At 44.5% G+C, this 27,970-nt stretch overlaps 1 protein-coding gene and 1 pseudogene across 10 annotated transcripts in view; one reads left to right on the forward strand and one right to left on the reverse strand.

Moving 5' to 3' along the window:
• Wdr20 (WD repeat domain 20) overlaps window positions 1-27,970 on the forward strand; it is a 67,686-nt gene that overhangs the window by 16,508 nt on the left and 23,208 nt on the right. For 4 of the 10 annotated variants that reach the window (XM_021645030.2, XM_021645026.2, XM_021645027.2 and 1 more), the window contains exon 2: window positions 23,145-23,327. The exons of 4 other annotated variants lie outside the window; for them this stretch is intronic. In XM_021645030.2, the coding sequence (XP_021500705.1) occupies window positions 23,145-23,327 (183 nt within the window). Of the gene's footprint in view, window positions 1-23,144; window positions 23,328-26,700; window positions 27,440-27,970 lie in introns of those variants that run through there. 2 more of the 10 variants (XR_009593143.1, XM_060388182.1) reach the window with 2 other exon arrangements.
• LOC110553233 (small ribosomal subunit protein uS5-like) lies at window positions 3,258-3,925 on the reverse strand (annotated as a pseudogene).

Genomic DNA, 27,970 nt, shown 5'->3' on the forward strand with positions numbered 1-27,970 from the left:
TGGAAAAGGGGTAAGCCACCTAAGGCACCTGGAAAGGACACTCTGCAACCTGTGGAGCTATTTGCAGGCTGTGCAGTGTGCTCCAGGCTCCCAGCTTTTGTGAGCCATCACTCGTGCTGGAGTTTGGTTGTGCAGCTGGCTTTGGGTCATTTCTGTTTCTATAAGCACCCTCTCACCTGTACTCCTGTAACTAACACTGGTGAAATTCACTGCTTCACCAAGTTGGTCGTTGGTGGTGTCTGTACTTTGGTCTGTCCTGGGCTTCTTATCTGGGGTGAATAGGTATGTGTGTTGTATCTCTCCGGGCAAGTGTTGTCACACAGTTAACGCCTCTATTCTCATATGTTGTCAGCAGGGACTTCCCCTGTAGAATAGAAGTCCAGTGTGACTGTAGTGCTAAGACCATGTTTTGTGGTCACCAGCATCAGAGTTAGTGATGATTCTTTCCAGCTTTGCTCGTTGCTTCCTGTTTCCATGTCACTTGGCCTGGCCTTAACCATTGTCCAATCTGTTCTTAGTCATCATTTTTACAAATTTGCCTATGATAGTTTACTATTCTGATCACTTCAAATCCAAGCTGAGCCTACTAAAAAAGCTCACCTGGGAGATTTCTCTCACAGAGGTTAGGCTGGGTGTGCTGAGTTCACACTGTTGCTTTTATATGCTTGTCTCAGCTCTCTCTGAGGTGCTTCACCATACCTTTCTGCTTGCCTGTAATACTGTCTAAATAGTTACTTCTTACACATATAAAAGCTTACAGTCTGGGTGTAGAGAGATGGCTCAGCCAGTAAAAGCACTTTCTCCTCTTGTTTGGTTCCCAGCACCTACCCTCATGGCGGCTCACAACTCCAGTTCCAGGTGTTGTGTGCCTCCTTCTGCCCTCTGAGGGCAGCCAGGCATGCACATGGTGCACATACACACATGTAGGCAAACAGCTGTGCACCTATTTTGTCTTTTTAATGTGTTGATTGTTTTATTAATTACAGTTTATTCACTTTGGTTTTTTTAAAGATTTACTTATTCATTATGTATACATTATTCTGCCTGCATGTACACCTGCACACCAGAAGTAAGCACCACATCTTATTATATAGATGGTTGTGAGCCACCATGTGGTTGCTGAGAATTGAACTCAGGACCTTTGGAAGAGCAGTCAGTGCTCTTAACCTCTGAGCCATCTCTCCAGCCCCACATATTTTGTTTTGAGAAAGGTTCTCACTGTGTATCTCTAGTTCTGGAACTAGACCAGGCTGGTCTCGAATTCATAGAGATACATTGGCCTCTGCCTCCTGACTGTAGGGATTAAAGGTATGCACCACCATGTCTGGGCTTTGTACACATTTGCTTAAAAAAAACTGCCAGACTGTAAGAACTGTGAACCATATCAGTGTCTTCACACCCTAGCATCCAGCTTTTTTTTTAGATTTATTTATTTATTTTATGTAGATGAGTACACTTACATGCCAGAAGAGGGCATCAGATCTCTCTATAGATGGTTGATGAGCCACCATGTGGTTGCTGGGAATTGAACTCAGGACCTCTGGAAGAACAGACAGTGCTCTTAACCTCTGAGCCATCTCGCCAGCCCTAGCATCCAGTTCTTAATAAGAATTTGTAATCTAATTTGATGGCACGCACCTGTGAAGCCCACACTTGGGAAGCTGAAGTAGAAGGATCAAGACTTTAGTCATCAAAGGCTGTGTAAAGTCTGTGATATCTTGGGTTGCACTGTAAGACCCTGCCTCAAAAATCAAAACAGAAAACCGTTTGGTGTGGTGGCATGTGCCCATAATATCTGGAGGCAGAGGTAGGCAGGCCTGTGTTAGCTCAAGGCCAGCCAGGACTACATAGTACAGCCTTTATCTCAGATAAAGAAAAAGAAAAAATTTGTGCTTTCATCCTTTCGTTTTTCCCTTCCTCCCTCTCTCCCTCCCTGTCTCCTTCCTTCTCTCCCTCCCTGTCTCCCTCCCCTCCTCCCTCCCTTCCCTGTTTTCCTCCCTTCCCTCCTTTCTTTCCTCCCTCCCTGTCTTCCTCCCTGTCTCCTTCCCTCCCTCCCTTCTTTCCTTCCTTCCTTCTCTCCCTCTCTCCCTCCTAAGTTTGGCAGGCTTTTGGGGCTCCGTGGCCTTAAATTGTTTGGTTGTATGCCTGGCACTCTTCCATAAATTCCTACAGTATAGGAGCAGATGGTATTTTTGGTGTTCTTTCTCTGAGTGTGGTCCCTGACCAGCAGCAACAATCCTGTTGGAACTTGTGAAATGAAGTGTCTGGGGCCTCATTTTCTGAGGGAGTAGTCTAAGTCTTACAAGATTTAGTCCAGAGCTCTCCACACAGTCTCAGTAAAACTTGATTATCTGTGTATCTTTTTAAAGAGAGGGGCGCACGCTGTGACCCAGCTCGGCTTGGATAGTCCGTGTTGGCTTGGGCTAATGGCAGCCCTCTGAGTGCCAGTATTACAGGCATGGACGCCATGACTGCTTCCTCATTGGCTATTTAATTTGTTTGTATTAGTATCCACTGCCTAATTTGTACGTTTTCTAGTTCCCATTTATCAAATGCCTCCTTTGGCTAGTCACTGCGGTAAAGGATTTCGTATGTCTTGTGTTAGAGCACCTCGTAGCGCTTTGCAGGGTTCACTACTTCTTTAGGTGGAAAAGAGAAGGAGAATCTGGGGGAATGTATGATATTTTTAATAGTGCTGCACCTGGTAAGTGCCAGCATGAGACTTCACCAAGTTCTGTTACTTCTCAGTCTTGAATTGGTTCTAGCACAACATACCGCTTTTCATATAAGCTTTTGCTCCCGATGGGTGTGACCGTGGCTGTTACATGCTCATGTAAAAAAAACATTATAATACTCACGTTATATATTTTTCTGTAACTACAACTTCCAGCTTCTTCACACACAGATTGACTTCTTCCTGCAGTAGCCTACCGAGTGTGTGTGTGTGTGTGTGTGTGTGTGTTGTGTGTACTGGAGGTTGAACTTAAGGTCCTTGTGTATGCTGCCAGACAAGCCCTCTACTGCTGAGCTACATCCCTAACACTCTTTACTTTTTATGTTAAGACAGGGTCTTACTAAGTTGCATAGAATGTCCTTCAACTCAGAGTAGGCCATGGAGGCCTTTAACTAGCAGTCCTTCTGCTGGAGGCTATTGGTTAGCTAGATTCCAGGTCTGTGCACCAGACTTCCCATATAGCTTTTCTTTTTTCTTTTTATTTTTACACTTAATTCACTTTATTTTTCTTGTATAAAAACCTTTATGTGGTAGCCATAGCTGGAGCCTGGGTCCTCTGAACAGAGGCTCTGGTGTGGGTTTTCACAAGATGGTCAGTGAATTCCTGATAAGGAGACTTGGTGAACACAGACTCTTTCCAGAGGTCGGGAGTCAGGTAACTGCAGGTCTTGGAGATGGCATCAAGGGTGGCGTTGGCAAAGTTGCCCAGGGTGGCAGTGCAGCCCCTGGCTGATGTGTAGCAGTCATCAATACTGGCCATCATCAGTAGCTTCTTGGGCACAGGAGCAGAGATAGTGCCTCTAGAGGCAGGGATGAGATGCACCAAAACAGAGCCACAGTGGCCTGTCACCTTGCATGGACAGTGTGGGCCTTGCCAATCTTGTTCCCCAGTAGCCTCACCACACAGATGATGGAAAGCTTGGCCAAGATGATGGCCCCTCGGATGGCAGTGGCTACCTCCTTGGATCACTTAACACTAAAACCAACCTGACCGTTGTAGTCCCCAATAGTGACAAAAGCCTTGAACCTGCTCCCCTGGCTAGCTCATGTTTGCTTCTGCACTGACATGATCGTTAGAACCTCATCCTCTAGGGATGCGCTCAGGAAAAAGTCGATAATTTAGGATTTCTTAATGGGCAGAGAGAACAGGTAGATTGCCAAGGACTTGATCTTCATGTCCTTAACCAGGCGGCCCAGCTTGGTGACGGGGATCCACTCCTTGTCTTCAGCTTACCTCGATGACCACAGCTTCGGCCTCCTAACCTTGGGCCCCCAGGATCTCTGGGCTCTCCAGCGTCATCCTGTACCTGCATCATCCGCCATTTGGTGTTTTCCTGCAGAATAAGAAGTGAGACTCCTTTTCTTAATACTCATTTACTTAGTGTGTGTCAACATTCGGAAGTAAGATGCTGCATTTGCACATATACGACATCACAACAGGCTGCTGTGCTTAGAAACACTATGTCTTTCTTGTTCTCACACCATAGTAGTCAATGCAGAAGACTTCTGTAACTGCAAAAGTATGTTCTTCTATCAAGAAGCAGTTCTGCAGGAGTGGACACAGAGCTGCTAGATGTCCGTAAGTCTAGTTGTTTTCATGCCATCTAAGTGGAGCTAGCGTCAGCTCTTCCAAGGGTTGAAGGCTCAGCCCTTTATGACTTACCCACTTAAGACACAGTTGCAAGTCAGTCGGAACTTTGGATGGACTGGCTGCAGGGCGAGATTTCTGTAACTCTCCCCTAGGTTGGGTTTATTCTCAAAGTGGTTCACAGAATTTAGGAAAACCCTGAAGGTACTCAACATTTGCCCATCCTTTTGTTTGTTTTTGTTTTTCGAAACAGGGCTTCCCTGTGTAGCCGTGGCTACCCTGGACTTCCTTTGTAGACCAGCCTGGGCTGCGAACCCACAGAGATCCGCCTGCGTCTGCCTTCCTGAGTGGTGGGAGCAAAGGCATGTGCCACCATGCCCTGTTTGCCAATCATTTTTAAAGGATTAAAAAGTCCTCTTTATTATTTACATGTATTTGTTTGGTATTGTTTGGTGTTTACGTGCCCTAAGAAGCATGTGGAGGTCAGATCACTTGTGGGTCACTTCTCTCCACCATGTGTCTGGGATTTGAACTCAGGTTGTCAGGCTTGGCAGCAAGTGCCGTTCCCTGCTGAGTTGCCTCACTGGCCCTGCAAAAGGTATTTTAAAGGATAGAAGTAAGCCAATGGAGGAGGTACACAGGGCAAAGTCTGGAGGAGGGCTAAGCCCAGGGGCTTTTGTGTCAGTGGAGCTGGGATGTAGCACCCGCCCCACCCACGGGCAAGCTCTTGTTCTCCTGTAAACCTGCATGTGTTCAGTTGTCCAGATGCTCTCCTGCTTTCTGAACCCTGTCCTTTGGGATTTGGGGTTTGCTTGTTTTTTGTTTTTTGTTTTTTTTTTGCCATCTGTACATATTATTGTTATGCTTTTTGATTTTTGTTGTAGCTGCTGCTCTTTTTGAGATAGTGTCTCGCTCTGTAGCCCACCTGGTTGAGGAATTTAATATGTAGCCCAAGCTGGCCTTTAATCCCCAGTTACCCTTCTACCTTAGCCTCTTGAATGTTGTGATCACTAGGCAAGACACTCATTTGTAGTTTTTCAAGACAGAGTCTTACTGTGTAGCCTAGGTTGCCCTGGTCCTTCTCGTTCTTCTGTTTCAGTTTCCCTAGTGCTGGACTTCCTGACATGGCCTGCCTGCCTGGATTTCACTTTCCCTGTTTTCCAGATTGCTCTTGACCTTGTGGACTCAGTGATCCTGTCATTTCATCCTCCAAGCAGCTGGGCCTGTACATGTATACACCTCTGTATCTGGCTCCTTTGAGTCTGTGGAGACTGTATTGTGTTAGGCGTGGGGCTGTTAGTAGACTAGGTAGGAAACCCACTGAGGCCTGTCTGGTGATACTCTTCAGCAGTCTTTCCTCCAGAATATGGTGGTACATCGTAATCCCAACACTTGGGAGGTAGAGATAAGGATCTGAAGTTCAGGGTCATTCTCAGCCACATAGTAAGACCAGCCTGACTACATGAGACCATGTTTGAAACAAACAAACCAGAAATCGGGGCCTTGTCATCTGCTGTCAGGTGAGGTGGGTCATGGAATTAAGGCTAGACTTTCTTAGGACCTCCTGGAGGGTAGGTAGGTAGACAAAGGCACACATGGGAATATATTTTTTGCTCATAAATTAATTTGCATTTTCATTGATAGGGAAATTTGTGTATGATACAGATCTGACTTTTGAATTTACTTTATGTATTTAAAAATTATACTATATTAACTTCAGTAAATCATAACTGGCTGAAAAAAGCAATTTTGCTTACTCTGATTGTCTGCTTTTTAATTTCAAATCCCACATTTTTATTACGTACACATTTTCCAATGGGCAACCAAATTGGCAATATTTTTAAAATGTAAGGGATCAAATGTTTGTTTCTATGCTGACTACACTGTAGTTCTTGGTTGAAAGCATTAACAAATCCAGATCTGCGTTATTTCCTTAGAATGGTATATAGGTTTGGAGCTTCTGGGCATGGCCTGCCGTACCTGGATTTTAAAAAATTTGAACATGCTTCAAAACAGTAATGTCAAGAACTGTCACATTTTGGAGTATTTCAGATTTTGGATATTTGGGTTGGGGGTGCTCGACTAATAGTCTCTGAAAACGTCAAACCTGGGCCATTTGGGTTAAAGGATTGTCAATCCCTACTTGCTAACACCTACATAGTACTCACTTCATGCTAGGCTTCTCGTCCTTTTACAGTATCTAAGTCCTGCACACCCCCGCCCTGGCTGCAGGCTGCATCTGCTACACTGGCACTTTACTTCACTTTTTTTGTTTTGTGCAGTTGTGATTTGGAAGGCAGGTAGCTTGCCCAAGCTCACAGGACAGAATGGAGTAGATATCTGTGCCGCCTCTGTTACTCACTCTCCAGTGTGTACTGTTGGATGTCACTGGAATGGCAACTCTGAAATACGGAGTATTGTTCAGTTTTGAAGTTTCCTCAGGTTAGGGTCTGTGCAGAGAATGCATCTGAATTCCCTTGGAGGAGCCGATCAGTTCGTTTGTTTAAAAGTGTGTGGATAATGTTTGCCAGGGAGTCAGGCACAGCCGTGTGTCTGGCAGTCAAGGCATGTGGCTTCTAGAACGCGGTAGTGTGCGGATGCCAGTCTTCTAGCGCCTTTCTGTGTTGGATGTGCACTGATGAAGTCCCGGCTTACTTTGTCCTCCTTTGCTTTCATCATCATCCAAATGGTGTAAGGGCTCAGAAGTTTGTGAAAACAGCACAAACACTCAGACTTGCTGTTCACAACAGGAGAAACAGAGGACATTGTTATGTCTTCACATTGAAAGCTAATCTGTTGCAGTACCCTGTGTAAGGGACAGGTCAGGCCTCCCAGCCCACTGTAAAGACCGCCTTCTCGGTAGTAGGCTGTGTAGCCTTTGCTGGAAGCATCTGCATGCTCCATCCACAAGCTCAGCTGCTCAGCTTTGCATAGTTATGCAGCAGGTCATAGTGGTGCACACGTTTAAAAGCCCAGAGCTGAGGAGGCAGAGGCCTGTGAGTTTGAGGCCCTACATGGTGAGTTCCACAATAACAGAGCTACATGGTAAGACCCTGTCTCAAAAAAACATAATAAAAGAAAAAAGAAGGAAAAAAGAGGAACATATTTCTGCCATCCTTCTTATATTTGCATACAGAATCTTATTTTTTTTTTCTTTCTGGTTTTCAAGACAGGGTTTCTTTGTGTAGCCGTGGCTATTCTGGACTCACTTTGTAGACCAGGCTGTCCTTGAACTCACAGAGATCCTCCTGCCTCTGCCTCCCTGAGTGCTGGGATTACAGGCGTGTGCCACCATGTCCAGCTCTGCCAGAATCTTATTAGTGAACATGTGCCTGAATTGTGGAAGTGTAGAGCTCCAGAAGGCTGTCGAGAGCTGTGGGAGCAGGCTCTGGCCATAATTGATCAGAGCATAGGCAGCTTGAATGTCAAAAGGCAAATAACTTGCTTCTGCCTACTCTGCTGTCTGCTAATGAAGACAGGCTATGGTCAGAACACACCTACCCAAGCGAATGCCATGTGCAGACCTAGACTTCATGAGTTTTGCCAAGCTTCTATATGTCTTTACTTTACTGTGTATTATAAACAGTACACGTGTAGGTTCTAACAACTAGTTGTTGGTGTCTGATGTAGCAACAAGAAAATCACAATAAAAGGCGAGGATACTGAGAAATGAATGCTTGATTTGTTTGTTTTCTGAGCTAGGGCTCAATGTAGCCTAGGCTTGCTTCCTCCTGTTGTAGTCTACAGTGAGGGAGGGAGAGGAGGAGGGAGGGAATGAATGAGCATGAAAGCGAGAGGTCTCTCTGTGTACCACGTTTGCAGTGAACAGAATCGGAGCTCTGCTATCCTCAGTGAGGAATGGTTGTTCGATTGGTTGCAGTTGATTTCTTTTGTTGAATTGCTGTATCTTGAGAGCAAATGTTAATTTTTTTATTTATTTGCAAGTCCTGTTCCGGCTCAGCTTCCTGAGTACTTTCCTCTGACTCCTTTTTCTAGCATGTAGCTTTGGTTGGCCGTAAAGTCACATATGTAGCCAGGGATAGCTCTAAACTTCTGATTCTGCTCCCTGAGTGCTGGGATTATAGGTGTGGGCTACCATACCTGGTTCACGCTAGACAGCTACTCTGTTACCTGAGCCATGGCACGTATTCACACTTGGATTTTGGTTGATGTGAGCCCTCAGTGTGGAGTTTGTGTGCCCCCCCCCCCAAAAAAAAAAAGAAAGAAAGCTCTCTCTGCTTTCTAGGCAGTTACTGAACTTGTGACACCCTCCTGACAGTTGGGGTTTTGGGTGCACACTGCTGAATCAACCTATGGAGCTTCCTTGTCATTTCAAGATGGTTTGGTCTGCTCATCTACATCTACGCAGCACTGTCTCCCTGGAGTCCACAGTAACATGCCACCCTCTGCTCAGCCCACCATCTCCCTTTCAGACATCCGCCTTTTTAACTTCTCAATGCGAAAGTGTTTAAAAGTAGTTGTAGGGGGCTGGGGAGATGGCTCAGTGATTAAGAGCACTGTCTGCTCTTTAGAGGTCCCGAGTTCAATTCCTAGCAACCACGTGGTGGCTCACAACCATCTACAATGGGATCTGATGCCCTCTCCTGTCATGAAGGCATACATACAAATAGAGTGCTCATATGTATAAATAAATAAATTAAAAAAAAGTAGTTGTAGGATGAAACTCGGCTATTCTGGTTTGTTAGGGTTTGGCCCGTCTGTCCGTCCTTCCTTTCCTTTCCTTTTTCCTTTCCCTTTCCCTTTTTCCCTTTCCCTTTTCCCCTTTCCTTCCTTTTTGTTTTTTCAAGACAGGGTTTCTCTGTGCAGTTCTGACTGTCCTGAAACTTGCTCCGTAGATGAGACTGGCTTTGAACCCACAGAGATCTGCCCTCCGAGTGCTGGGACTAAGGATGTACGTGTTCCACTGCCGCCACCTGGCTTGGTTGGCTTTTTTAAAGCCTGTAGGAGAGTAAGGTTAATGTGGGGCCACAGCTCAGTGGTAGCATGTGAAGGCCTGGATTCAGCCTTAGGTACCACCAAATACAAGAAGAAGAAAAAAGGTTTTTAATTTTTTGTTGTTTTCAGTACATCCTGACTGAAGTTTCCCTTCCCTCCATTGCTCCCAATTCTCCTCATCCTCCTCCCCTCTCCTCCAGATCTACTCCTTCCTTCTCCATTTTTCTTCAGGAAAGAACAGGCTTCCCAGGAATATCCACCAAACCAAAACCAACCAACCAACAGCAACAAAAGAAAACAAAACTTTTAGAACGATTTGTTTATTTTACTTTGCGTGCATTGGTGTTTTGCCTGCATATATGCCTGAGAGTGTTGGATCCCCTAGAACTGGAGTTGCAGACACTTGTGAGCTGTCATTGGTGCTAGAAATTGAGCAGCCAGTAAGTACTCTTAACGGCTGAACCATCTCTCCAGTGCCCTCTCCCCATTTTTTTTTTAATGATAAATGTTCAGTTTAGCTCTTTGAAGATTTGGGTTCATAGTTTATATCAGTATTAGAAGAAAAAAAAATCATGAAGTAAATCCAGAACAGTTGGACTCCAAAAGAGTCCTTTGGGATCACTTGCCTCTGTAGCCAGGGAGGAGTACACTGGCCCCCATACACTGTCCCAGGGATCAACCCGTGCCTCTTTGTCTGTTGCCTGGGTGATGTCAGACTTCTATAACCTTATTTACATATTGTGCATATGGGGAAGCCCAGTGACACCTTGGCTGTTGCAGCATGAAGAAGACTCAAATGGCCCTTGTCAGTGTGAACCTGGGATCCTTGGTGGTCATAGCCATCCCCACTCACGCATTTGGCTGAGCTGACAGGAAGCTCTGCTCTGTGGTCAGCTTTACTATTTATCAAAGCACATACTTTTTCTGCGACCCTATGCTAGGACCTGATACACTTTTTTAAAAAAGTATTTTTATGTCACATATAACTGTCTGCATATGTGTTTGTGCACCATGTGCATGCCTGAAGATCGTGTCCAATTCCTCTGGAACAGGGCTTCCAGCTGGTTGTGAGCTACCATGTGTTTGCTGGGAACCCAACCTAGGTCCTCTGCAAAAGCATCAAATGCTCTTAACTGCTGGGCTGTGTCCCCAACCCCCACAACTTGCTTTTAAGTTGTTTAATGGCAGGAATCAGTTCTGAGAAATGAGTCATTGCGAATTTTGTTGCTGTGTGAACGTTGGTAGGGTTTAGTTTACACAAACTAAGGCAGCTGTGAGGTCAGTCAAGAGTCATTGTATAGGTGCCACAGAGTAGAATAAAATGGAAGATGTGTGATGCTAGAAACGTTTTGAAATAGAGTTAGTATCTTCTTTTTTGTAAATAATTTTTCTTTCCCAGTGTATTTATTTGGGGAGGGTTATGTGTGGAGATCAGAGGGCAACTTGAGTTGTGCTAGTTGAAAGTTGTGCTGACGCCACTTTCAATGATTCAGTTCTTGAAGCCTGCAGTTTGCTCTGTCCACTGTTGGGTTACTAGGACTGTAGCCAGGCCTAATAAAGTTAATGTGGTAGGGAAACAGAAATGTCAGAGTGGCTGCTACCGAGTTGGCCTGTAAAGGGAGTCATGCCCCCTCCCCCAAATTAGAGTAGTTGAGGAGATAAGCTCTACAAGACAAATGATGAACATCACAAGTGCCCAGGGAGTAGTACCAGTGATGAGGTGATGTTGTGGGGCTTTAGATAGCAGATCCCACAGCTCTCCTGCTTCACACTGTGTAGAGGAACATCTGTCTTCTGTTGAGGCCTGGCTGGATCAGGTGATGAATTACAGATTCAAAATTGAGTATTTTTGGCCACTTATTTTTCTAGCTGCTCTCCATTAATATGTGCAGTATATTCAGTGGCCTTTCCTTACTAGCCTCTTGCTTCCACTTTGACAACACAGTAATATACTAAGTCCAAAAATACCATCATTTAATCTAAAACTACACATGTACATTTGTGTTACTTATTTATCTTTGAGACAGGGTCTTACTATGTAGCTTTGACTAGACTAGAATTCAGTATTTAGACCAGGCTGGCCTTGAACTCAGAGCGGTCATCTGCCTCTCCTTTCTGAGCACTGGATTAAACCAAACCTCATGGCACTGCCGTGCCCAGTCTCTGTGTGCCTTGCAGCATACTCAGACATGATTTTTTTTTTTTTAAAAGGCAGGAGCTAACCAGATCCTGCACAACCTTCTCTAGGGTCTAGCCTGCTAAGTGTAGTCCTCACCCTGGAGCAAGGAAACTTGTCTTTGCAACAGATGGAGATCTGTAACTAATGAAAATGCAGAGTTGTAGAGCCCATTCTCAATAGACACATTTACAACACAGCTCCTGAACCTGAGGCTCAGAGGTCATTGCAGGAGAGCCGGTGGGAAGAGTGTAGAGCCAGGGGAACAGGGAGTTTGCTGTGAGGTTGTTTCCTAGGAACGTTAGAAGCTACACCCATAAGTTCTCACCAAAGTGGCTGTCTGAACATGAGCTAAACAAGGCCACCAATAGACCTGCACCAGTAACTGCAGGCAGCTGAGGCGTGCTGAGAGCAGGAGAAAGTCTCCTTTGGGGAGGAGCACACCAATTGATTATCCAGTACCAATGGTCAGCCCTGAAAACATACATATGTACATACATACACACACACACACACACACACACACACACAGAGATAGGTAACATTTCTAGACTGCTGCAGGTTGTATTTATGTTTTTAAGAACATATACGTATATGCTTTAGCGCTAAATCTAGAGTTCCCAGTGATAGAAAGTCTAGCTAGCTGAGAATGGTGGCATACTCCTTTAATAATCCCAACACTCAGGGAGGCAGAGGCAGATGGATCTCTGTGAGCTCGAAGCCATCCTAGTCTACAGTGCTAGTTCCAGGACAGCTAGGGCTACACAGAGAAACCCTGTCTCAAAAAACAAAACAAAACAACAACAAGAATACCATACTCAGAAGGCTGAGGCATGAGGATTGCTTTGCGTTCAAGACTAGTTGGGCCTATGTAGCAAGACACTTTCAACAACCTGAAAGAGAAGGCCAAATGTGATGGCACATGCTTTAATCTCAGCACTTGGAATGCAGAGGCAGGGGGAGCTCTGTGAGTTGAAGTCCAGCCAGCCAGGGTTACACAGAAAGAACCTCACCTAGAGAGACCCTGTTTTGAACAAACAAAGAAACACACACACACCCTGAAAGAGAAAGAGGAAACGTGGAAGAGCTCACCTCTAAGCCTGACGGGTCCTGCAACACCGGAAGGACACTCACTCCCAGGCTTTCCTCTGATTTCCGCAGCTGCACCACCACACGGAGTGTGCCCTCCTGCAGGGAAATTAATGAATGTAATGATTTTTAAAAAGTACACAGTGAAACCCCAGGCTGGTCACTACCCATCCCTGGGCCTTCATTTCTTGTAGGATAAGGAATTGCTTATCTGAAAGGCTGCTGCATAATTAGGGATTTGAGGATTGCTTTGTGTTACTCAGAAATTTGAATTGGAAAATAAAACATCATGTATGTGCTTTGTGAAATGTAATAATTCTAAGGATTGTTAAAAGGTCAGAAAAACAATAGCATGACACTTAAGCAGCATGTAGAAACTATTGCCTGGGGCTTGTTTGCCAACGAATCTCACTGTGTAGACCAGGTTGGCCTAGAGCTCACAGAGATTCACCAGCACTGAGATTAAAGGCTTGTGCCACCATGCCCAGCCTACTCCCTGAGTTTTAATATCTTTAATTTATCAGTGTTATCCCATCACCTTTAGAAAGGCATAGACTTTTGTGTCCACATCTAACTGTATTATTGATTTATTGTAATTGTATTGTTGGTCTCTGATTTGTTGTTGGAGGCAGGGTTTCACTGTATAACCCTGACTGCCTGGACTTGCTGCAGCACTCCTGCCTTTGCCTCCTGGGTGCTGGGGTTGCACCTGGGCTTACAGGTGGGTGCCGGAATGCCCAGCTTCCTCAGAGGGAGCCTTAAAAATTCTTCTCCAACATACAGTCTTCTAGCCAAGGATGACCTTGAACTTCTGATCCTCTTGCCTCCTAAGTGCTAGGATTTTAAGTATGTTATCAATCTCTGTTTTGGGCTCAGACCTGAGCTTTGGGCACCTTCTCATCTCCATCCCACTTGGTTGGTTGGTTAGTTGGTTCATGTGAAACAGTCTCATACTATAGCCCAGGCTGGCCTGGAACTCATGTAGTCTGGAGTGGCCTTGAATTTGTGGCAGTCTTTGTGCTTCAACCTCCAAAATACTAGGATTATGATTATCTTTTGCAAAAATAAAAGCATTTTTCTTTCCTTCCATTTGAGATATTGGCAATCCTTTTTGGAATAGAACTGCATATCTCTATGCATATTTAACAGAAGGGCCTATTAAAAATAGGTCATTTGAATATGACAGCATTTTAATGTGATGAAATCTGGTGTTAGAATGTGTGCAAATTGAAATTATCTTATGTTTATTCATAGTTTTTCTTTAATGAAGAAATTAGTATTTCATTAGCCTAAGTGAGACAGCAGGACAGCAGTTTGTAGTGGGCGACTCTGTGACGAGCAGGCACCTGTACACAAAGTGCCACAGACTGGAGAGGTGGTAGAGATGCAGTTTAGCCACTCGCCACAGTCATTGCAAAACCTGCTCTGTACCCGGACAAGACGGCACATACATGCCCATAGTACTCCCGGCATCGGGGAGGCAGAGGCAGAACAAGCTTGGACTACATACAGAGACTTATCAAAAATAAGAAGGTCTGAGGGGGTCGGGTGGACAAAAGAACTTGGGGGGAAAACTATTTTGAGAAAAGGAGGAGTAAATTTTATGTTAACAGGTTTTTATTTTTATTTTTTTTTAGTGACAAGCTGCCTTGTCACTAAAATGACATATGATAACAACAGAAGCTTGTCATCCTAGCAGACAGTTACTAATAGTGTGGGGCCTGGGAGAAGATTTGCTCTCCTGGCCCTCAGCTTCTTCCCCTGCTGTCACCTGTTCTCCTTATGAAGCCAGTCTGGACACTATTGCTGTGAATTGTTGTGGCTTTTTTGACTCTGTACCTCTTCCCATTAGAGGCTGACAGGTGATGCGCTCACACCTGAGTCTCATTAATAGCCTGTGTTTTGCTTTCATCTGGTTCCCTGCCTCACCTCTCACAGCCTTGCTGCTGCTGCTGCTGCATGTTGGAAACACCTCTGGCATGTGGGTGCCACTCATTCCAGGTCAGCTCAGCAGAGCTTGTTAGTAGGCACCTTGCCAAGAGTTTGTTTTGGGGGAAAGTGAATGGATCTGGAATGCCAGGCAAATGTGGGCTGTGTGCTTGTATGTACAAGAACAAAAAAGGGACTAAAACTAAGAAGGGAAGCCATTGTCATAGTCTGGAAATTCCTACTAGAAGGAAAACATGACAGAAATGTAGGGCAATAAGAATTATCCCGGTTTTCCTCATTTATGTTTTTCCCCAAGCCTGTAAGATGAGCAGTTGATCTTTATGTGTTCAGAAGAGGAATGAATTTTTCTCCGGTGCCTTTTAAGTGCCAGGAATTACAGTGGGAATCACACCCTTACCACCCATGTTAGTGAGATGTGTGCGTAGAAGGTAGGTCTGCAGTGTGGGCACACTGAGCAATGGTGGAACAGTGGATTCCCACAGGCAGAAGTTTAGAGCTAAATGCCACCGTCAGGTCCACAGCTTCCTACTGTGGCAGTGTGACCCTGTAGAAGGAACAGGGGGACAGTTGAGCCTGCCACCTGTCTCTCACTTGGTTCCCCTGCACCTAATGCTGTTCTCTGCGGAGGCACAGGAGCTGCAGCAGTAGCTGTTAAAGAGGGTTAGGATGCTGGATCAGGAACTAGTGTGCAGACTCTAGAGTATTTACTGGTGGAGTTTCAAGGCTTTTGTTGATTTGTTCAGTTTTGTTTTCTGTTTTTACAGATGGGTACTCAAGAAGACAGAGTTAGTTGTTAGCATTTTAGTCAGCAAATGGATTGTGTTTGTGTCTGTGTGGGTCTCTTTGCTCCTTTCCTTTTATCTTTTCTATTACAAACATTCAGTAACACTTTCTGTATGCCCGGCCCACTATTAGGAGATAGAGTGCTCAGTAATGTAGACAAGATCCTGACCCTTACCACCCTGAAACTCTACTGAAACACACACACACACACACACACACACACTCTCTCTCTCTCTCTCTCTCTCTCTCTCTCTCTAGTCTTGAACTCACTCTGTAGACCAGGCTGGCCTTGAATTCCCAGAGATTCACCTGCCTCTGCCTCCCTGAGTGCTGGGATATTGCTTTGACTCATGTACATAGTGGCTTTTCTTTTCTTTTTTTCTTTTCTTTCTTTTGAAATAGGGTTTTACTGCGTGCCTTTGGATCTGGAACTCACTTTGTAGATCAAGCTGGCTTTGAACTCAGAGAGATTATCCACTTGCTTCTGCCTCCCAAATTCTTTACATAGTGTTAATGTGACTTGTGCAGATATTTGGATGTGACTGTTGAACTGAAGGGACTGTGAGAAAGGTGAATTGTGTGGGTATTTTACAAGCTTAAACTAGTTTTGTTTGTTTCAAGGGCAGGTAGAGGGAGGTTGGACTTCCCTCTACCTGTGGGAATGTGCTCTGCAACTATTATTTGCATGTCACCTGTGTGCTTCTGTATATTATGAGGGGAGAATGTGTGGTGTGTTTGTCACTAGGTACTTAGCCCTCTCAACTCTGCCATCTCAGTGTCTCCTGTGGCAGGACAGCTTTAGTGTCTCCACTTTGAGAAGGTGTGGACCAGTGGGCCAGCCCCAGGCATTAGACTGTGTACTAATTCCTGATAGGCACTGGAAGCCTCACGTCTAACTAAGTCAAAACAATAGAGCAGTCTTTATAATGTGGTTTAGTTTGAATCTCGGGTTTTAAGATAATGTTCCTATAGCTCACCTTGTCCCCCCAAGTAGGTATTTTTTGTGATCTTGGAAAGAAAATTTTTATCTTTCTTGTCTGAGATATGATCAAGAGGAATGATAGCGGAGGCCGGAGGGTGACAGTGCTTGCAGTGCAAGCCTGAAACCTGAGAGGAATCCCAGGTGCTAAATAAAGGTGGGAAGGGGAGAACCCACCTCACGGAGTTGTCTTCTGACCTCAGCACATGTGCCATGGCATTGTCTCTCCGCCTCCACATCATGATAACACACACATGATCATAAAAGCACAGTTCAGATTTTCAAAGTGGTGAAACAGTGACCTTTGATGCCACTTGACTGTCCCTGCTGTTGTTTCTGAGATCTGCTCAGGTTGCCAGCGATTGGGCTGCTTCCCAGCCCTTCCCTTGATTTTAAAAGGACTCAGACTTTGATAATGCACGGAGCATTGTTAAACCACTACCACTAATAATGTGGCCCATAGTGAGGGGTACTCTGAAGGCCAGCACAAGGACAGCCAAGGTGGGATCTGTGTGCAAACTGCAGTGAGGAAAGTTGTTTAGGTAAAAGTTGGAATATGAGGCCAGGCTGGCAGGCACAGAAGCATAGGCAATGCCTTTGGGGTATAGAGGAGTGGGGTGGCACTAAAGCCCTTGAGGGGGCTGGGGTGGCTGAGTTGTCCTGGCTTGCAGAAAGAGCTTGGAGGGTTGGTATGCGTGACCTAGGGCTTCCTCCACATGAATCTGGCAGTTTGTATGGGATAAATTGGACAGGATAGAAGTGGGTGGGAAGAGACTGGTACAGAGCCAGGGCAGCTGAGCTGAGCCATGCTGGGCCAGAATGGGTTGGGCAAGCCTTAGCCCTGAAGCTGTCATTTGGGCAGGGAGTGCTGGAGAAGAGCATTTCAGAAGGAGTGGGATTAGGTGTGAGAAAAAATGATTGCAGGCAGAGAATATAAAGAGCTCTCCCTCTCTGTTTGAGTATTTTAATTGTTACACTTGCCAGTAAAAGGACATTTTATTCTTTTCCAGCAAAAAGACCGGTTTGTCCTGAGATAGTTTTCAAATGTGGATGGGGAAGGAGAATAAAATTCACCTTTATCACTTACTGCTTTCCTAACACATTTAGGATCTGTCATTTGACACATTTTTCAAAAGAAGTCACTTGTTTTTCATAGCATGTCAAATGCTCTGGACACCCTAGAGGGCCAAGTAGCAAGTTCCCACAGAGAGCTCAACACGGGCCCATGTGATGTGGCATGGTTCTACTCATGACGCACAGGCTCAAGTGGAGTACCCACAGAGCCCCAGGAGCCAGGCTGCCCCTGACCAACACTTCTGTTGCCTCAGCAGCATTCCCCAGGCAGGTGGGTTAGAAGTATAAGCTGAAAAGAGAAATTCCTCACCTACCATTTTTTAGCAAAATCCATCTTGGAAAAGAACCCACAGAGAATCTGTGGCCCAAGAAAGAGAGAATTGGGATTATTTAAGAATCCTTACTGACTTTGGCAGTTGTCTCTGATTCTCTAGTGGGAATCTGCAAATCTCCTGCCTCAGCCTGAGTAGAGAGATGTTGATTTGGATTTGGGTTTTCTATAGTTTGAGACAGGCCAGGCCTTATCCGGTGTACGTTAGCCTCTAGCTTTCATTTTGTTACTGTCTTGTGACAGGATCTCATTTTACCCCGGCTGCCTTCCACCTCACTTTAGAGCTGAGGATAACCTTGAATCTTTGGTCTTCTTGCCTCCACTCCCAAGTAGTAGGATCTCTGGTCTGGCTTGTGCCACCATGCCTGGCAAATATGTATTCTTAAAGCATTACTTAAATTTAAAAAAATTTCTTTTTAATATGTTTAATATGTTTATTTATTTCTTAATTATACACTGTTCTGTCTGCATGTGTGCCTGTGCACCAGAAGAAGGCACCAGATCTCATTATAGATGGCTGTGAGCCACCATGTGGTTGCTGGGAACTGAACTGAACTGAGGACCTCTGGAAGAGCAGCCAGTGTTCTTAACCTCTAAGCCATCTCTCCAGCCCTACTTAAAACTTTTACTAAGCTGAGAACCAGTGAGCATGATGGGACACTGACATATTAGTAACTCCATATGCAGAGCTCATATGCACTCTTAACATTGAAAACAATCAAGAGTAACTGTAGTTCCTTCAGTGAATACTGAGTGTTTGTGATATGTTGGATGCTCTGTTGAGGCTGGAAACCAAATATGACGATTCTTAAAGCTGCTAAGTTTTAAGAAATTGGTTCTGAACTGGATGTGGTGGCTCATGCCTAATCTCAGCACTCAGGATGGAGAGGCGGGCGGATCTCTGAGTTTGAGATCAGCCTGTTCTACAGAGCGAGTCCAGGACAGCCAGGGCTACACAGAGAAACCCTGTCTCAAAAAAACATAAAAAAAAGGAAATTGTTTATTGGCAATAATTATGATACAAAGCATGTGGAAGCCACTGGGAGGATGAATTTATAGACCAGCACAGTGAACCTTTACTACAGAAGTTCTGCTCCTTAAGGGAGTGGTTACTGTAGTTTTGTTATAACTGATGACCTATAAAAATAATTCTTCAATCAAGGGTCCAGTGGAGTCTGAAGTACCAACTAAGGACAATGCATGGTCTGAACCTGGGTCCTCTAAGTTCTTAAAAGTAGCTGATGGGCATCTCAGGCTTCATGTGGGTCCACTAGTTAGGGGAATGGGGGAGTTTTCTGACATGGACTAAATTGCCTACTTTTTATCACTTTCCCCCGATGGGACTGTCGTACCAGGCCACAGGGGAGGAAGACAAACTCAGTCCTCATGTAAATAGAAGAAGAGCTGGGGTGTGTGGGTAGAGGGGCTCCCCTCTTCTATTCCTTAGAATAGGGGAGGGGGGATTCAGGAGGGAGGGTGGGACTGGGAGGAAAGGAGAGAGGAGCCTGTGACTGAGATGTACATTGAATTATTTAAAAAAATAAAGAAAAAGGAAAAAAGAATTCTGAGGGCTGGAAAGATGGCTCAGCGGTTGAGAATATTTGTTGCCCTTCTAGAGGACCTAGGTTTGACTCTGTGGTGCTCACAGTGATCTGCACCTCCAGTCTGAGTGGATCTGATGCCCTCTTTTGCCTCCATGAGGCACAGATGTTCATACATCAAAACACCCATACACATAAAATAAAAACAAATAAATCTTAAAGAAAGTACAAGTGATTAAGCTTTTAGACCTTGTGGGGTTATTTACATGCTTGGGAAGGGATGGACTGAGGAACACAGAGTAGGAGCCAGAACAGGTGGCTCTTGAAAGTGACTGGTGGACTCCTGAAGCTGGCTAAGGAGACTGACTGCCCAGCCAAGGACATGGCTCATGAAAGTTGCAGAGACCTCAGCTGGGGCTTGGCATGGTGGTATGGAGAGTAACTGAAGGTAGAGAGGAATATCGGGCCTTGATCCCTGCATCCCTCCATAGTTATTTCATCAGAGACAGGTAGGGTAATGGGTTCCTAGTGTGGGCCTGGTCTGTGGAAAGTGCTCAGTATAGACACAACTGTTGTTTTGTGAGGGGTGGGGAGTGGCAACAGAGGAGGTCTTCATGCTTTGATGAATGGAAATGAGGGAGTGAGCAAAGCTTTTCCCCTGAGGTAGGCTATGGCGAGGATGATGGTGGTTGCTGTCTGAGAGCCTCTGTTGGCTTTGTGTGTTCCATTACCTGCCACCTTTTCCACTGAGGTGGGGCTTAGTGACAGAAGAAAGCTAGCTGTCAGGATGGTAGGTTGGGTTTGAATCTAAGCTTGTGAAGTTCTAAGGTCTAGATTTTCCCCTTCCTGCCAGATGGCTTCAAGCTGGGAAGCCATCTAGCAGGGAGACATGGCCCTTTGAAGAGGGACAGAGGCTGGCTCAGATAGTGACTGCTGCTGTTAAAAGGGGGATGTGAGCTCCAAGTAGTGTCATACACAAAATAGCACAAATATACAGAGCTGGTGATTGGCTGTTGAGAGAAGATAGGCTGGGAGACAACCGTACAGTTTGAAGTGAGAGAGTGTGTGTTGGCCTCCTCCCTGGGCTAGACTCCAGAGACCTGGAGCACCAAAAGTAGATCCGTAAAAGTGATTTTTGTGTGGGGAGTCGGGGAGCAAGTTCCTGTTGGTCACTTCAGGCTTCCCAGTAACTATTTGAGCAGGTAACAATGAACATTGCCTGGTGTGCCATTAGAGAGGAGCTTGGACGGAAGAGTATCCTGAGGTAGGAGAGAGTAAGTATCCTAGGGTCCAGCTGTGCTTCTGTGTGTCCCAAGAGTGGTGGAGGACCAACCTTAAAACTTTTTCATACATCTTCCTTGCTCATTTTGGGGGAGGGGAGTATGGCTTTGGTTTTGAGTCAGAGGTCTTAAAATGTAACCTTAGCTGTCCTGGGGCTCTGCAGACCAGGCTGGTCACAAACTCAGAGATATGCCTGCCTCTGCCTACCAATTTTAATTTTTTTTTTTTTTAAATAAGAATTACTAGAAAAAGAAACTGAGAAGAGCTGGAGAAATGTCTCAGAGGTTAAAAGCACTTGCTGCTCTTCCAGAAGTCCTTGGTTTGAGTCCCAGCACCCATACTGGGGCACACAACTATCTGTAACTCCAGTTTCAAGGGATAAAATGCCCGCTTCTGGCTTTCTCAGGCATGCATGTAATACACAGGCATACATGAAGCAAACTCTTACACACATACAATATTTGTAAAAATAATTATTAGTGGTTTAAGTTTCAAGAAGAGGAGTTTTACTCTGTAGCTGCAGGTTTTCTTATTTTACCCATTTTTCTTTGTGCACTATCTTCATTGTTCTGGGGTGGCTTACTCACACTGTTTCGTCAGCCTGGGATGTTCTTGTCCGGCCTTTGGGGCCCAGCAGGAACCATCTTCCCTCAAGCCTCGTAGGTCCCTTAGGTGCTTCTGATCTTCAGACTTGACCCAGCCACCGCCCAGCCACCTCTCCACAGAGTAGACAACCTCATCAGTCCTCCCCACAGCCAGGTCAACACCCCTTTGTTTGGCTCAGTCTTACACTGCGGTGCTGTTTCGTGTGTGCGCTTGGTTGTTCCATTCTCCATACAGCCCCACAGTCTGTAGAACAGTCTCCTCTATGTTTTTGCGTTTTTAGTTTGCTTGTTTGCTGAGATGGGATCGCACTGGTGACCCTGAACTCACCAATCCTGCTTGCCTTTGCCTCTCAAGGGCTGGGATTAAAGGTGTGTGTACCTCACCCTCCTTAATAGAGGTGAAGCTGGGAGGGTGGCCTGCCTCTTTTGTGCTGGGCTCCCAAGACCACATGGTCCTCTCAGGTCCTAATTGTGGAATCCTCAGTTTCCTCAAAGTCTCTCGCAAATTTGAAGTCTCTTTTTTTAACTAAGTTTGTTATTTGGGAACCAAACAGAATAAGTCATATAGCATCACAGACCCCTTTGGAAGAAAGGAGGGAACTAGGGTCTGAGGGTTTGCATTGATGCCTGGGGTGAAGGGAACGTCGGAAAGAACACACAGGCAGACAGACGCGCTTAGGAGTGACGCTGCCTCCACCGTGCGCCTATCTTTCCCCTTGAGTTATTTATTTGAAGTCTGTCTGCCTGTGTAGGTGTGTGAATGTGTGGTCCTTAGGCTTGGCAGCAAGAACCTGCACCCACTGAGCCATCTCCTTGGCCCTCCACTGATGGTTTTAAAACGCAGGGTATGGCTTGCTGGTTCAAGAGAAACAATCCAGCAGACGTGGGACATTTTTCCTTTAAGAAAATACGTTTCTTGAAAAGAAAGAAAAGAAGGAAGGAAGAAAGAAAGAAGAGAAAGAGAGAAACCTGACGGTCTGAGTTCAGCTCCTGTGACCCACATGGTGAAGCAGAGTGTTGACTTTTCCACTTGTCCACGGACCCAGCACTCCACGTCACCTGTGTGCGCATACATACAGGAAGTGTTTAAAAAAGCAAAAAAAAAAAAAAAAAAAAAAAAAAAAAAAAAGGTGCATCTTTAATCCCAGCACTTGGGAGGCAGAGGCAGGCAGGCAGATCTCTTGAGTTCAAAGCTAGCCTGGTCTACAGCGTGAGTTCAGGACAGCCAGGGCTACACAGAGAAACCCCGCCCTGAAAAGAAAAAAATAAGAAATTAATGGGAGGACTTGGGAACACATTGAAAAAGTCACTTTTAACTCAAGCCAGGAACTATTTGCTTTTTCCCTTGGAGTATAGATGTTGGATGTCTTTTCTTCCTGTCTGCTTATGGTCAACAGAGCTGCATTCCAAATCCAACTCTGACATTAGCTGGGCAGAACAGTGACTTAAGGGGTGGCGGCACAGCAAGCTTTCCTTGGTGGACTCCAGCGCTGGTCCTCAGATGCTGCAGCATCCGATCACCTGAGAGGCTTGTAAAGCTGCAGCATGTGGCGACTCCCATCCTTCCTAATGCACATGGAGTGGGGCTCGACACTGTGCATTCTGAGCTGCGTGGCAGTTTGTGGACCATACTTGAGTACCATTAGCTCCAGGTTCCTGAGCAGTGGGCAGTTAGCTACAGTAGACATGCCCACACTTATGTGGATAGATGTACCTCTTAGAATTCTTGGAGTGCATTTGGAAATGTGGAATTTAGCATCAAAGAGGTTTTCCTTTTGAGGCTTGGGAGTCCTTGTTCCATGTATTTGAAGGAGGAGATGTTGTGGAAAATGACAGTAACATGAATATTTTATAGTTAGTCTAACAGTATCTAATTGGCTACAAATGTGAAATTGCTTTTATAAAATATAAGGTGAATGTTAAGTCACAATTGAAGCAGTATTTTAAATAACTTTGTTTTTAAAATTTAGGTTCATAATGGAATATAAAGTAGTTTAACTTAGCTTTCTCATCTCAATGTGCTGTTTACTGTATTTATTTTTCTCTTTTTCCTCCAGGCTGCTGACTTGAGTAAACCAATAGATAAAAGGATATACAAAGGAACACAGCCTACTTGTCATGACTTCAACCATCTGACAGCCACAGCAGAGAGTGTGTCTCTCCTAGTGGGCTTTTCTGCAGGCCAAGTCCAGCTTATAGATCCAATCAAAAAAGAAACTAGCAAGCTATTTAATGAGGAAGTAAGTAGCACTCCGCCTTAGCTGTTAAGAATCCCTTTTAGAGTTTCTGTGTTCTTACTCAAAGGTAGTGGTGCCGTATTTTACACTTTGAGCTAAGCCCATTTTTTTGTTTGCTCAGCTCTCTTTACCTAGTATTATGCAAGTTTAAATGTGGTAGATTAATGTTCTGAACTTGTATTTCTTCGAGGTAACTAACTGTTTTGTGCATTTGTACAGAGAATGACCAGCTATCCACAGCAGGTACTTTGAAACCCTTCTGCATGGGGGCTGGGGAGATGGCTCAGTGGGCAAAGTGTTACTTTGGATTTCCAGCACCCACATAAAAAGCCAGGTATGGCCATGTGTGGAGACCGAAGGATCCCAGGGACGTCAACACTTAAAGAGCTCCAAGTTTAGTGAGAGACCCTGTTTAAAAAGAAACAAAGCAGTAGAGGAAGCTGCAGTGTGCTGACCTCTGGTCTCCATAGGTGTGTGTGTGCACATGCCTGTGGACACACACATCACTTCTATAATGGGATAAGCATATTAATAACTTGAGGTGGGATGTTAGGTGTTTTGTTTTGTTTTTTGAGAAAAGGTCTTGCTGTGTACCCTGGTTGTTCTGGAACTCACAGAGATCCTTTTGCCTCTGCCTTTCAAGTACTGGGATTAAAGGCATGCACCACCAGGCCTACCTCTTGATATGTATATTTTAAACAAGAAAATACAGAATTCCAAACATTGTTCACATCACTGAACAATTTCATACAGATGGCATGACTTGGGGACATGGCCTAAGGCTGCTCAAAATGCTGCTGAAGCTTTTGTGTGTGTTTGACAGGCATTTGGCTAGGGGCTAGCTCTCATGCTCTTGAAAATATTTTTTGTAAAATTACCTTTGATGTACTTAGGAATCCTGGACCTAAAACTGAGTCACAAGTATTGTGTGCCAGTATTGTGTGCACTGGGGTTTCTTATGCATTTTCAGTCCTGTTCAGGTAAGAGCTTGAGCTGTCTTGTTAGTCTTCTAGGGTCTGACTGCCAAAGTCTCTCTGTGATTTGGCAAGGTTCCAGGGTCCAGGGTAGGATCTGGGACGGGATGCAGAGTTTCCCGTTCATTTTATCTCTTGGGTCAGAGCCTAGCTGATGGCTCAGGCAACTGATCACAAAAAAAAAAAAAAAAGAAATAGGGGAGGGAGCCCAGGATTCCTTCTCTAGGTCTAGGGACTGGCTACGCTGCTGCTAAGGAGGAAAATTCAACTGCTTACCCTTTTTTGCTGCAGCCAGGACTGTAAAACAGCTTCTAGCCAAATCTGCAAGGTGCCGTAAAAGGGGGCTCTTTGATCTGAGATTAGCTCCTGCTCAGGGGCAGGCTGCTGTGGAAGCCTCCACAGGCTAAAGTAAACTTTTTCCTGCTTGTCCTAGGCTGATAGTTAGATCCTGAATTGCTGCTAACTTGTTTGTAAATTAGTAAGAAAAAGAAAAAGGGGGAGAAAGTAAGCAAAGGCTATTCACACACACATGCTCAAGGAAAAAGGTGGATGAAGTTAAGAACTTTAACTTCAACGAATTCCTACAAGCTGACGTATGACAGTGATGCTGATTTCCGCCGGCATCCCCTCTGCAGAAACTGCAGCAATTTCAGGCTGCCAGTTCCATAGTGTCAGCCCATACATACACATAGAGAAACAATCAGACCTACAGACCTGTACATATTCTTGTACACATTCAGTGGACAATGCAAAACGAGCTCCTTATATACATACAGACAGTTGACATACACTTATGTAACATATGTACAAAAACCAGACAGATGAACATATTTACATGTAAACGTACCTATATACATATTTACAACCCATGAATGAAGCAAATTCTAGCTGGCTTTCATTCAATGGGCATCAGGCTTCTGCCAATGGTGTGTGTGTTTTTTTTGTTTTTTTGTTTGTTTGTTTTTGCTACCATTTATTGTATAGCCTTTCTCCCTCTGAGAGAAAGCTCACAGAAATAGAATTATCTCATAGTCAAAAAGGCAATTAATCATAAAAACAGATGAATTCTAAAATTCATCTAAAATTCTAAAACAGGTTACATGTTTTAAAACTAAACATTTTTTAAGATGTATTTACTTATTATGTATACAGTGTTCTGTGTGCATGTACAGAAGAGGGTATCAGATCATATTATAGGCAGTTTTGAGCCACCATGTGGTTGCTGGGAGTTGAGCTCAGGATCTCTGAAAGAGCAGCTAGTGCTCTTAATCTCTGAACCATCTGTCCAGTCCCAAATTATTTACTTTTATTTTATAAGCATTGGTGTTTTGCCTGCATGTATGTCGATGTAACGTGTCAGATCTTGGACTTAAAAACAGTTGTGAGCTGCCATGTGGGTGCTGGGATTTGAACCCAGGTTGTCTGGAATCTCATCAGTGCCCTTAGCCACTGAGATATCTCTCCAGCCCCAACATTTCTTATCTATGCATCCATTACATAAGTCCATAGTGAGTTCAGAGTGACAAAGGTTGACAAGGCCTAAAGGTTAACAGGGTCTAAAAGTTAAAAAGAATATATGTCTTTTCAATTAAGACTGATCTGGCTACACATTTTTCAGCTATCTCTAAGTTTATAGTGAGTTCAGGACAATAATTTTATCTGTTGTTCATTCTAAGAAACAAAGTAAATTTAAAATGGCAGTATATAATGTCATATGGTGACATATACAAACAACAGTTTGTATATAATGACATCAAGGTTTGTACTTAATTAGACATTGCTTGGTAATCTCACAATTTGGGTTCATGGAAAGTTTAAACCAACTTGCCATATTTATGGTATATACCAGGATTCGTAATGAAGGCTTATCTTGAAGATACAAATCTGTCTCAAACCTGTCTCCTAGTGAGTCATCTGGAGGTACACAAAGGTATTTATTGCAGCCATAAGCGTTATTTTTTAAAATTGTTTGAATCAAATCAGGAATTCCATAATCAGGAATTAATTCATTTGGGAATTAATTCATTTGAACAGCAGTATATCTTTATTTAGATCCCGTAGGAAGTTTGTTTAATCAGAGTGTGTAAATATCCAGAAAGCGATGATTCACATCATAGCAGAGTATAGAGAGAGATACAGATAACAGTACACAAAGAATGAGTGTCAGAGACTGGAAGTAATTCTGGGGTGTACCATGGTACAGACCTTCCAGGAGGCCCACCTGCCTAGTGAGAGCTGTTTAACAGAATGGCTCCTGACACTGTCACCTGTTCAGGAATATGCCAGGACTTTGACATAGCAGACAGAAGTTGCCAAATAGATTGTGCTTATTCAAGTCATTGCAGTGGCTTTTTAGTTCCATGTATTACCACATATTTGATACTTTTCCTCTCCTGTTTCAGTATGACTTTCCAAGAAAATGGCAGAGATGCAGTAGACTCGATGAGGGGGACACTCTGGCTGTCAGTCTCCGTCTTGATACTCAGCTGTTTATGAAGGGTTGTATTACATGCGCTTCGTGTCAGAAGGATGTGTGGTTTGCTCTGCTGCTTGGTTTTAATACCGTGTGTATGGAGCAGGGGCATGCTCTCAAGTCTAGTTTGTAACTAATTTTGGGAAGGGGAAGAATAGCTCAGATCTTCACACACATCAGCCATAGTTCTGATTCTCTGTAGTCCTATGGCATATGCTGTCTGCATGTCCAGTATCATTCTGGGTTGACTTGCCCTCTGAATCAACCACTGAAGAGAAAAACTCTTTAACCCCATTGTCCCTTTAAAATATTAATCAGAAAACAATCCGTTTGCCCAGCCATTTTAATAATGCCATCTGGGGAAGTGATTTGTAAGTAGCTGGGCAAGCTCTCTCTCTCAATCAATCGATCAGTCAATCAATCATCTATCTAATTTATCTATCTATCTGGAACTGGGGAAGACAGCCAGGTAGGAGGCACAAAATTGCTCTTCTCTGCACTGTTAAATGAAACTGGAGTTGGAGTCATTGTGGGACCTTGTTTGTGTTTGGGTAGAAAAGCGTGTGATGGACTGGGACTGGATTGAACCTCGTGCCAAGCTGTTGGTAAACAAGATGCAAGGCAGTTGACTGAGGATGACACAGATTGCCACTTAGAGAACAAGAAAGGTTTGTGTTTTGTGCTGGGGGAGGGTCAGGGATGGAGCCCACAGGGCTCTGAGAATACTCTGGCTGCCTCAGCCAGCCCCCTTCCGCCCTGGTGATGGAGCTGCAGGGTAGAGAGCAGCTCCTCCCTCTTCATGATGTAAGCACGAGGTCTTGCCTACAGTTCAGAGTGGCTGTTCAGAATGCTAGGACTGCTGTGCATGCTTTAATGCCAGGTTGGCATTTGGAACGCAAGATTGAAATTGTGTGCTCTTCACAAGTCTTTGGTAGTGTGAATCCATTTCTTAGGCAGGAGGGCTGGCTGTGTTTCTCAGAGTGCCAGAAATGATGTAGAAATATGTCAGTGTGATTTAGAGGTTTCTGATACTTGTACATTGAAGGCTGGAAGGTTGGTTTTCACTTTGCAGATGAAGAAACCTGCAAAGAGATGCTGTGTGCCTTATTCACATCAGGTAGCAAGTTCATAGAGCTATCATGATAGAGCTGGAACTAGAAATCAATTCCAGAAACTCTGGTTGTAGGCTGTAAGCCTCA

This window comes from Meriones unguiculatus, chromosome 7 (assembly GCF_030254825.1).
Source record: "Meriones unguiculatus strain TT.TT164.6M chromosome 7, Bangor_MerUng_6.1, whole genome shotgun sequence".
NCBI lineage: Eukaryota > Metazoa > Chordata > Mammalia > Rodentia > Muridae > Meriones > Meriones unguiculatus.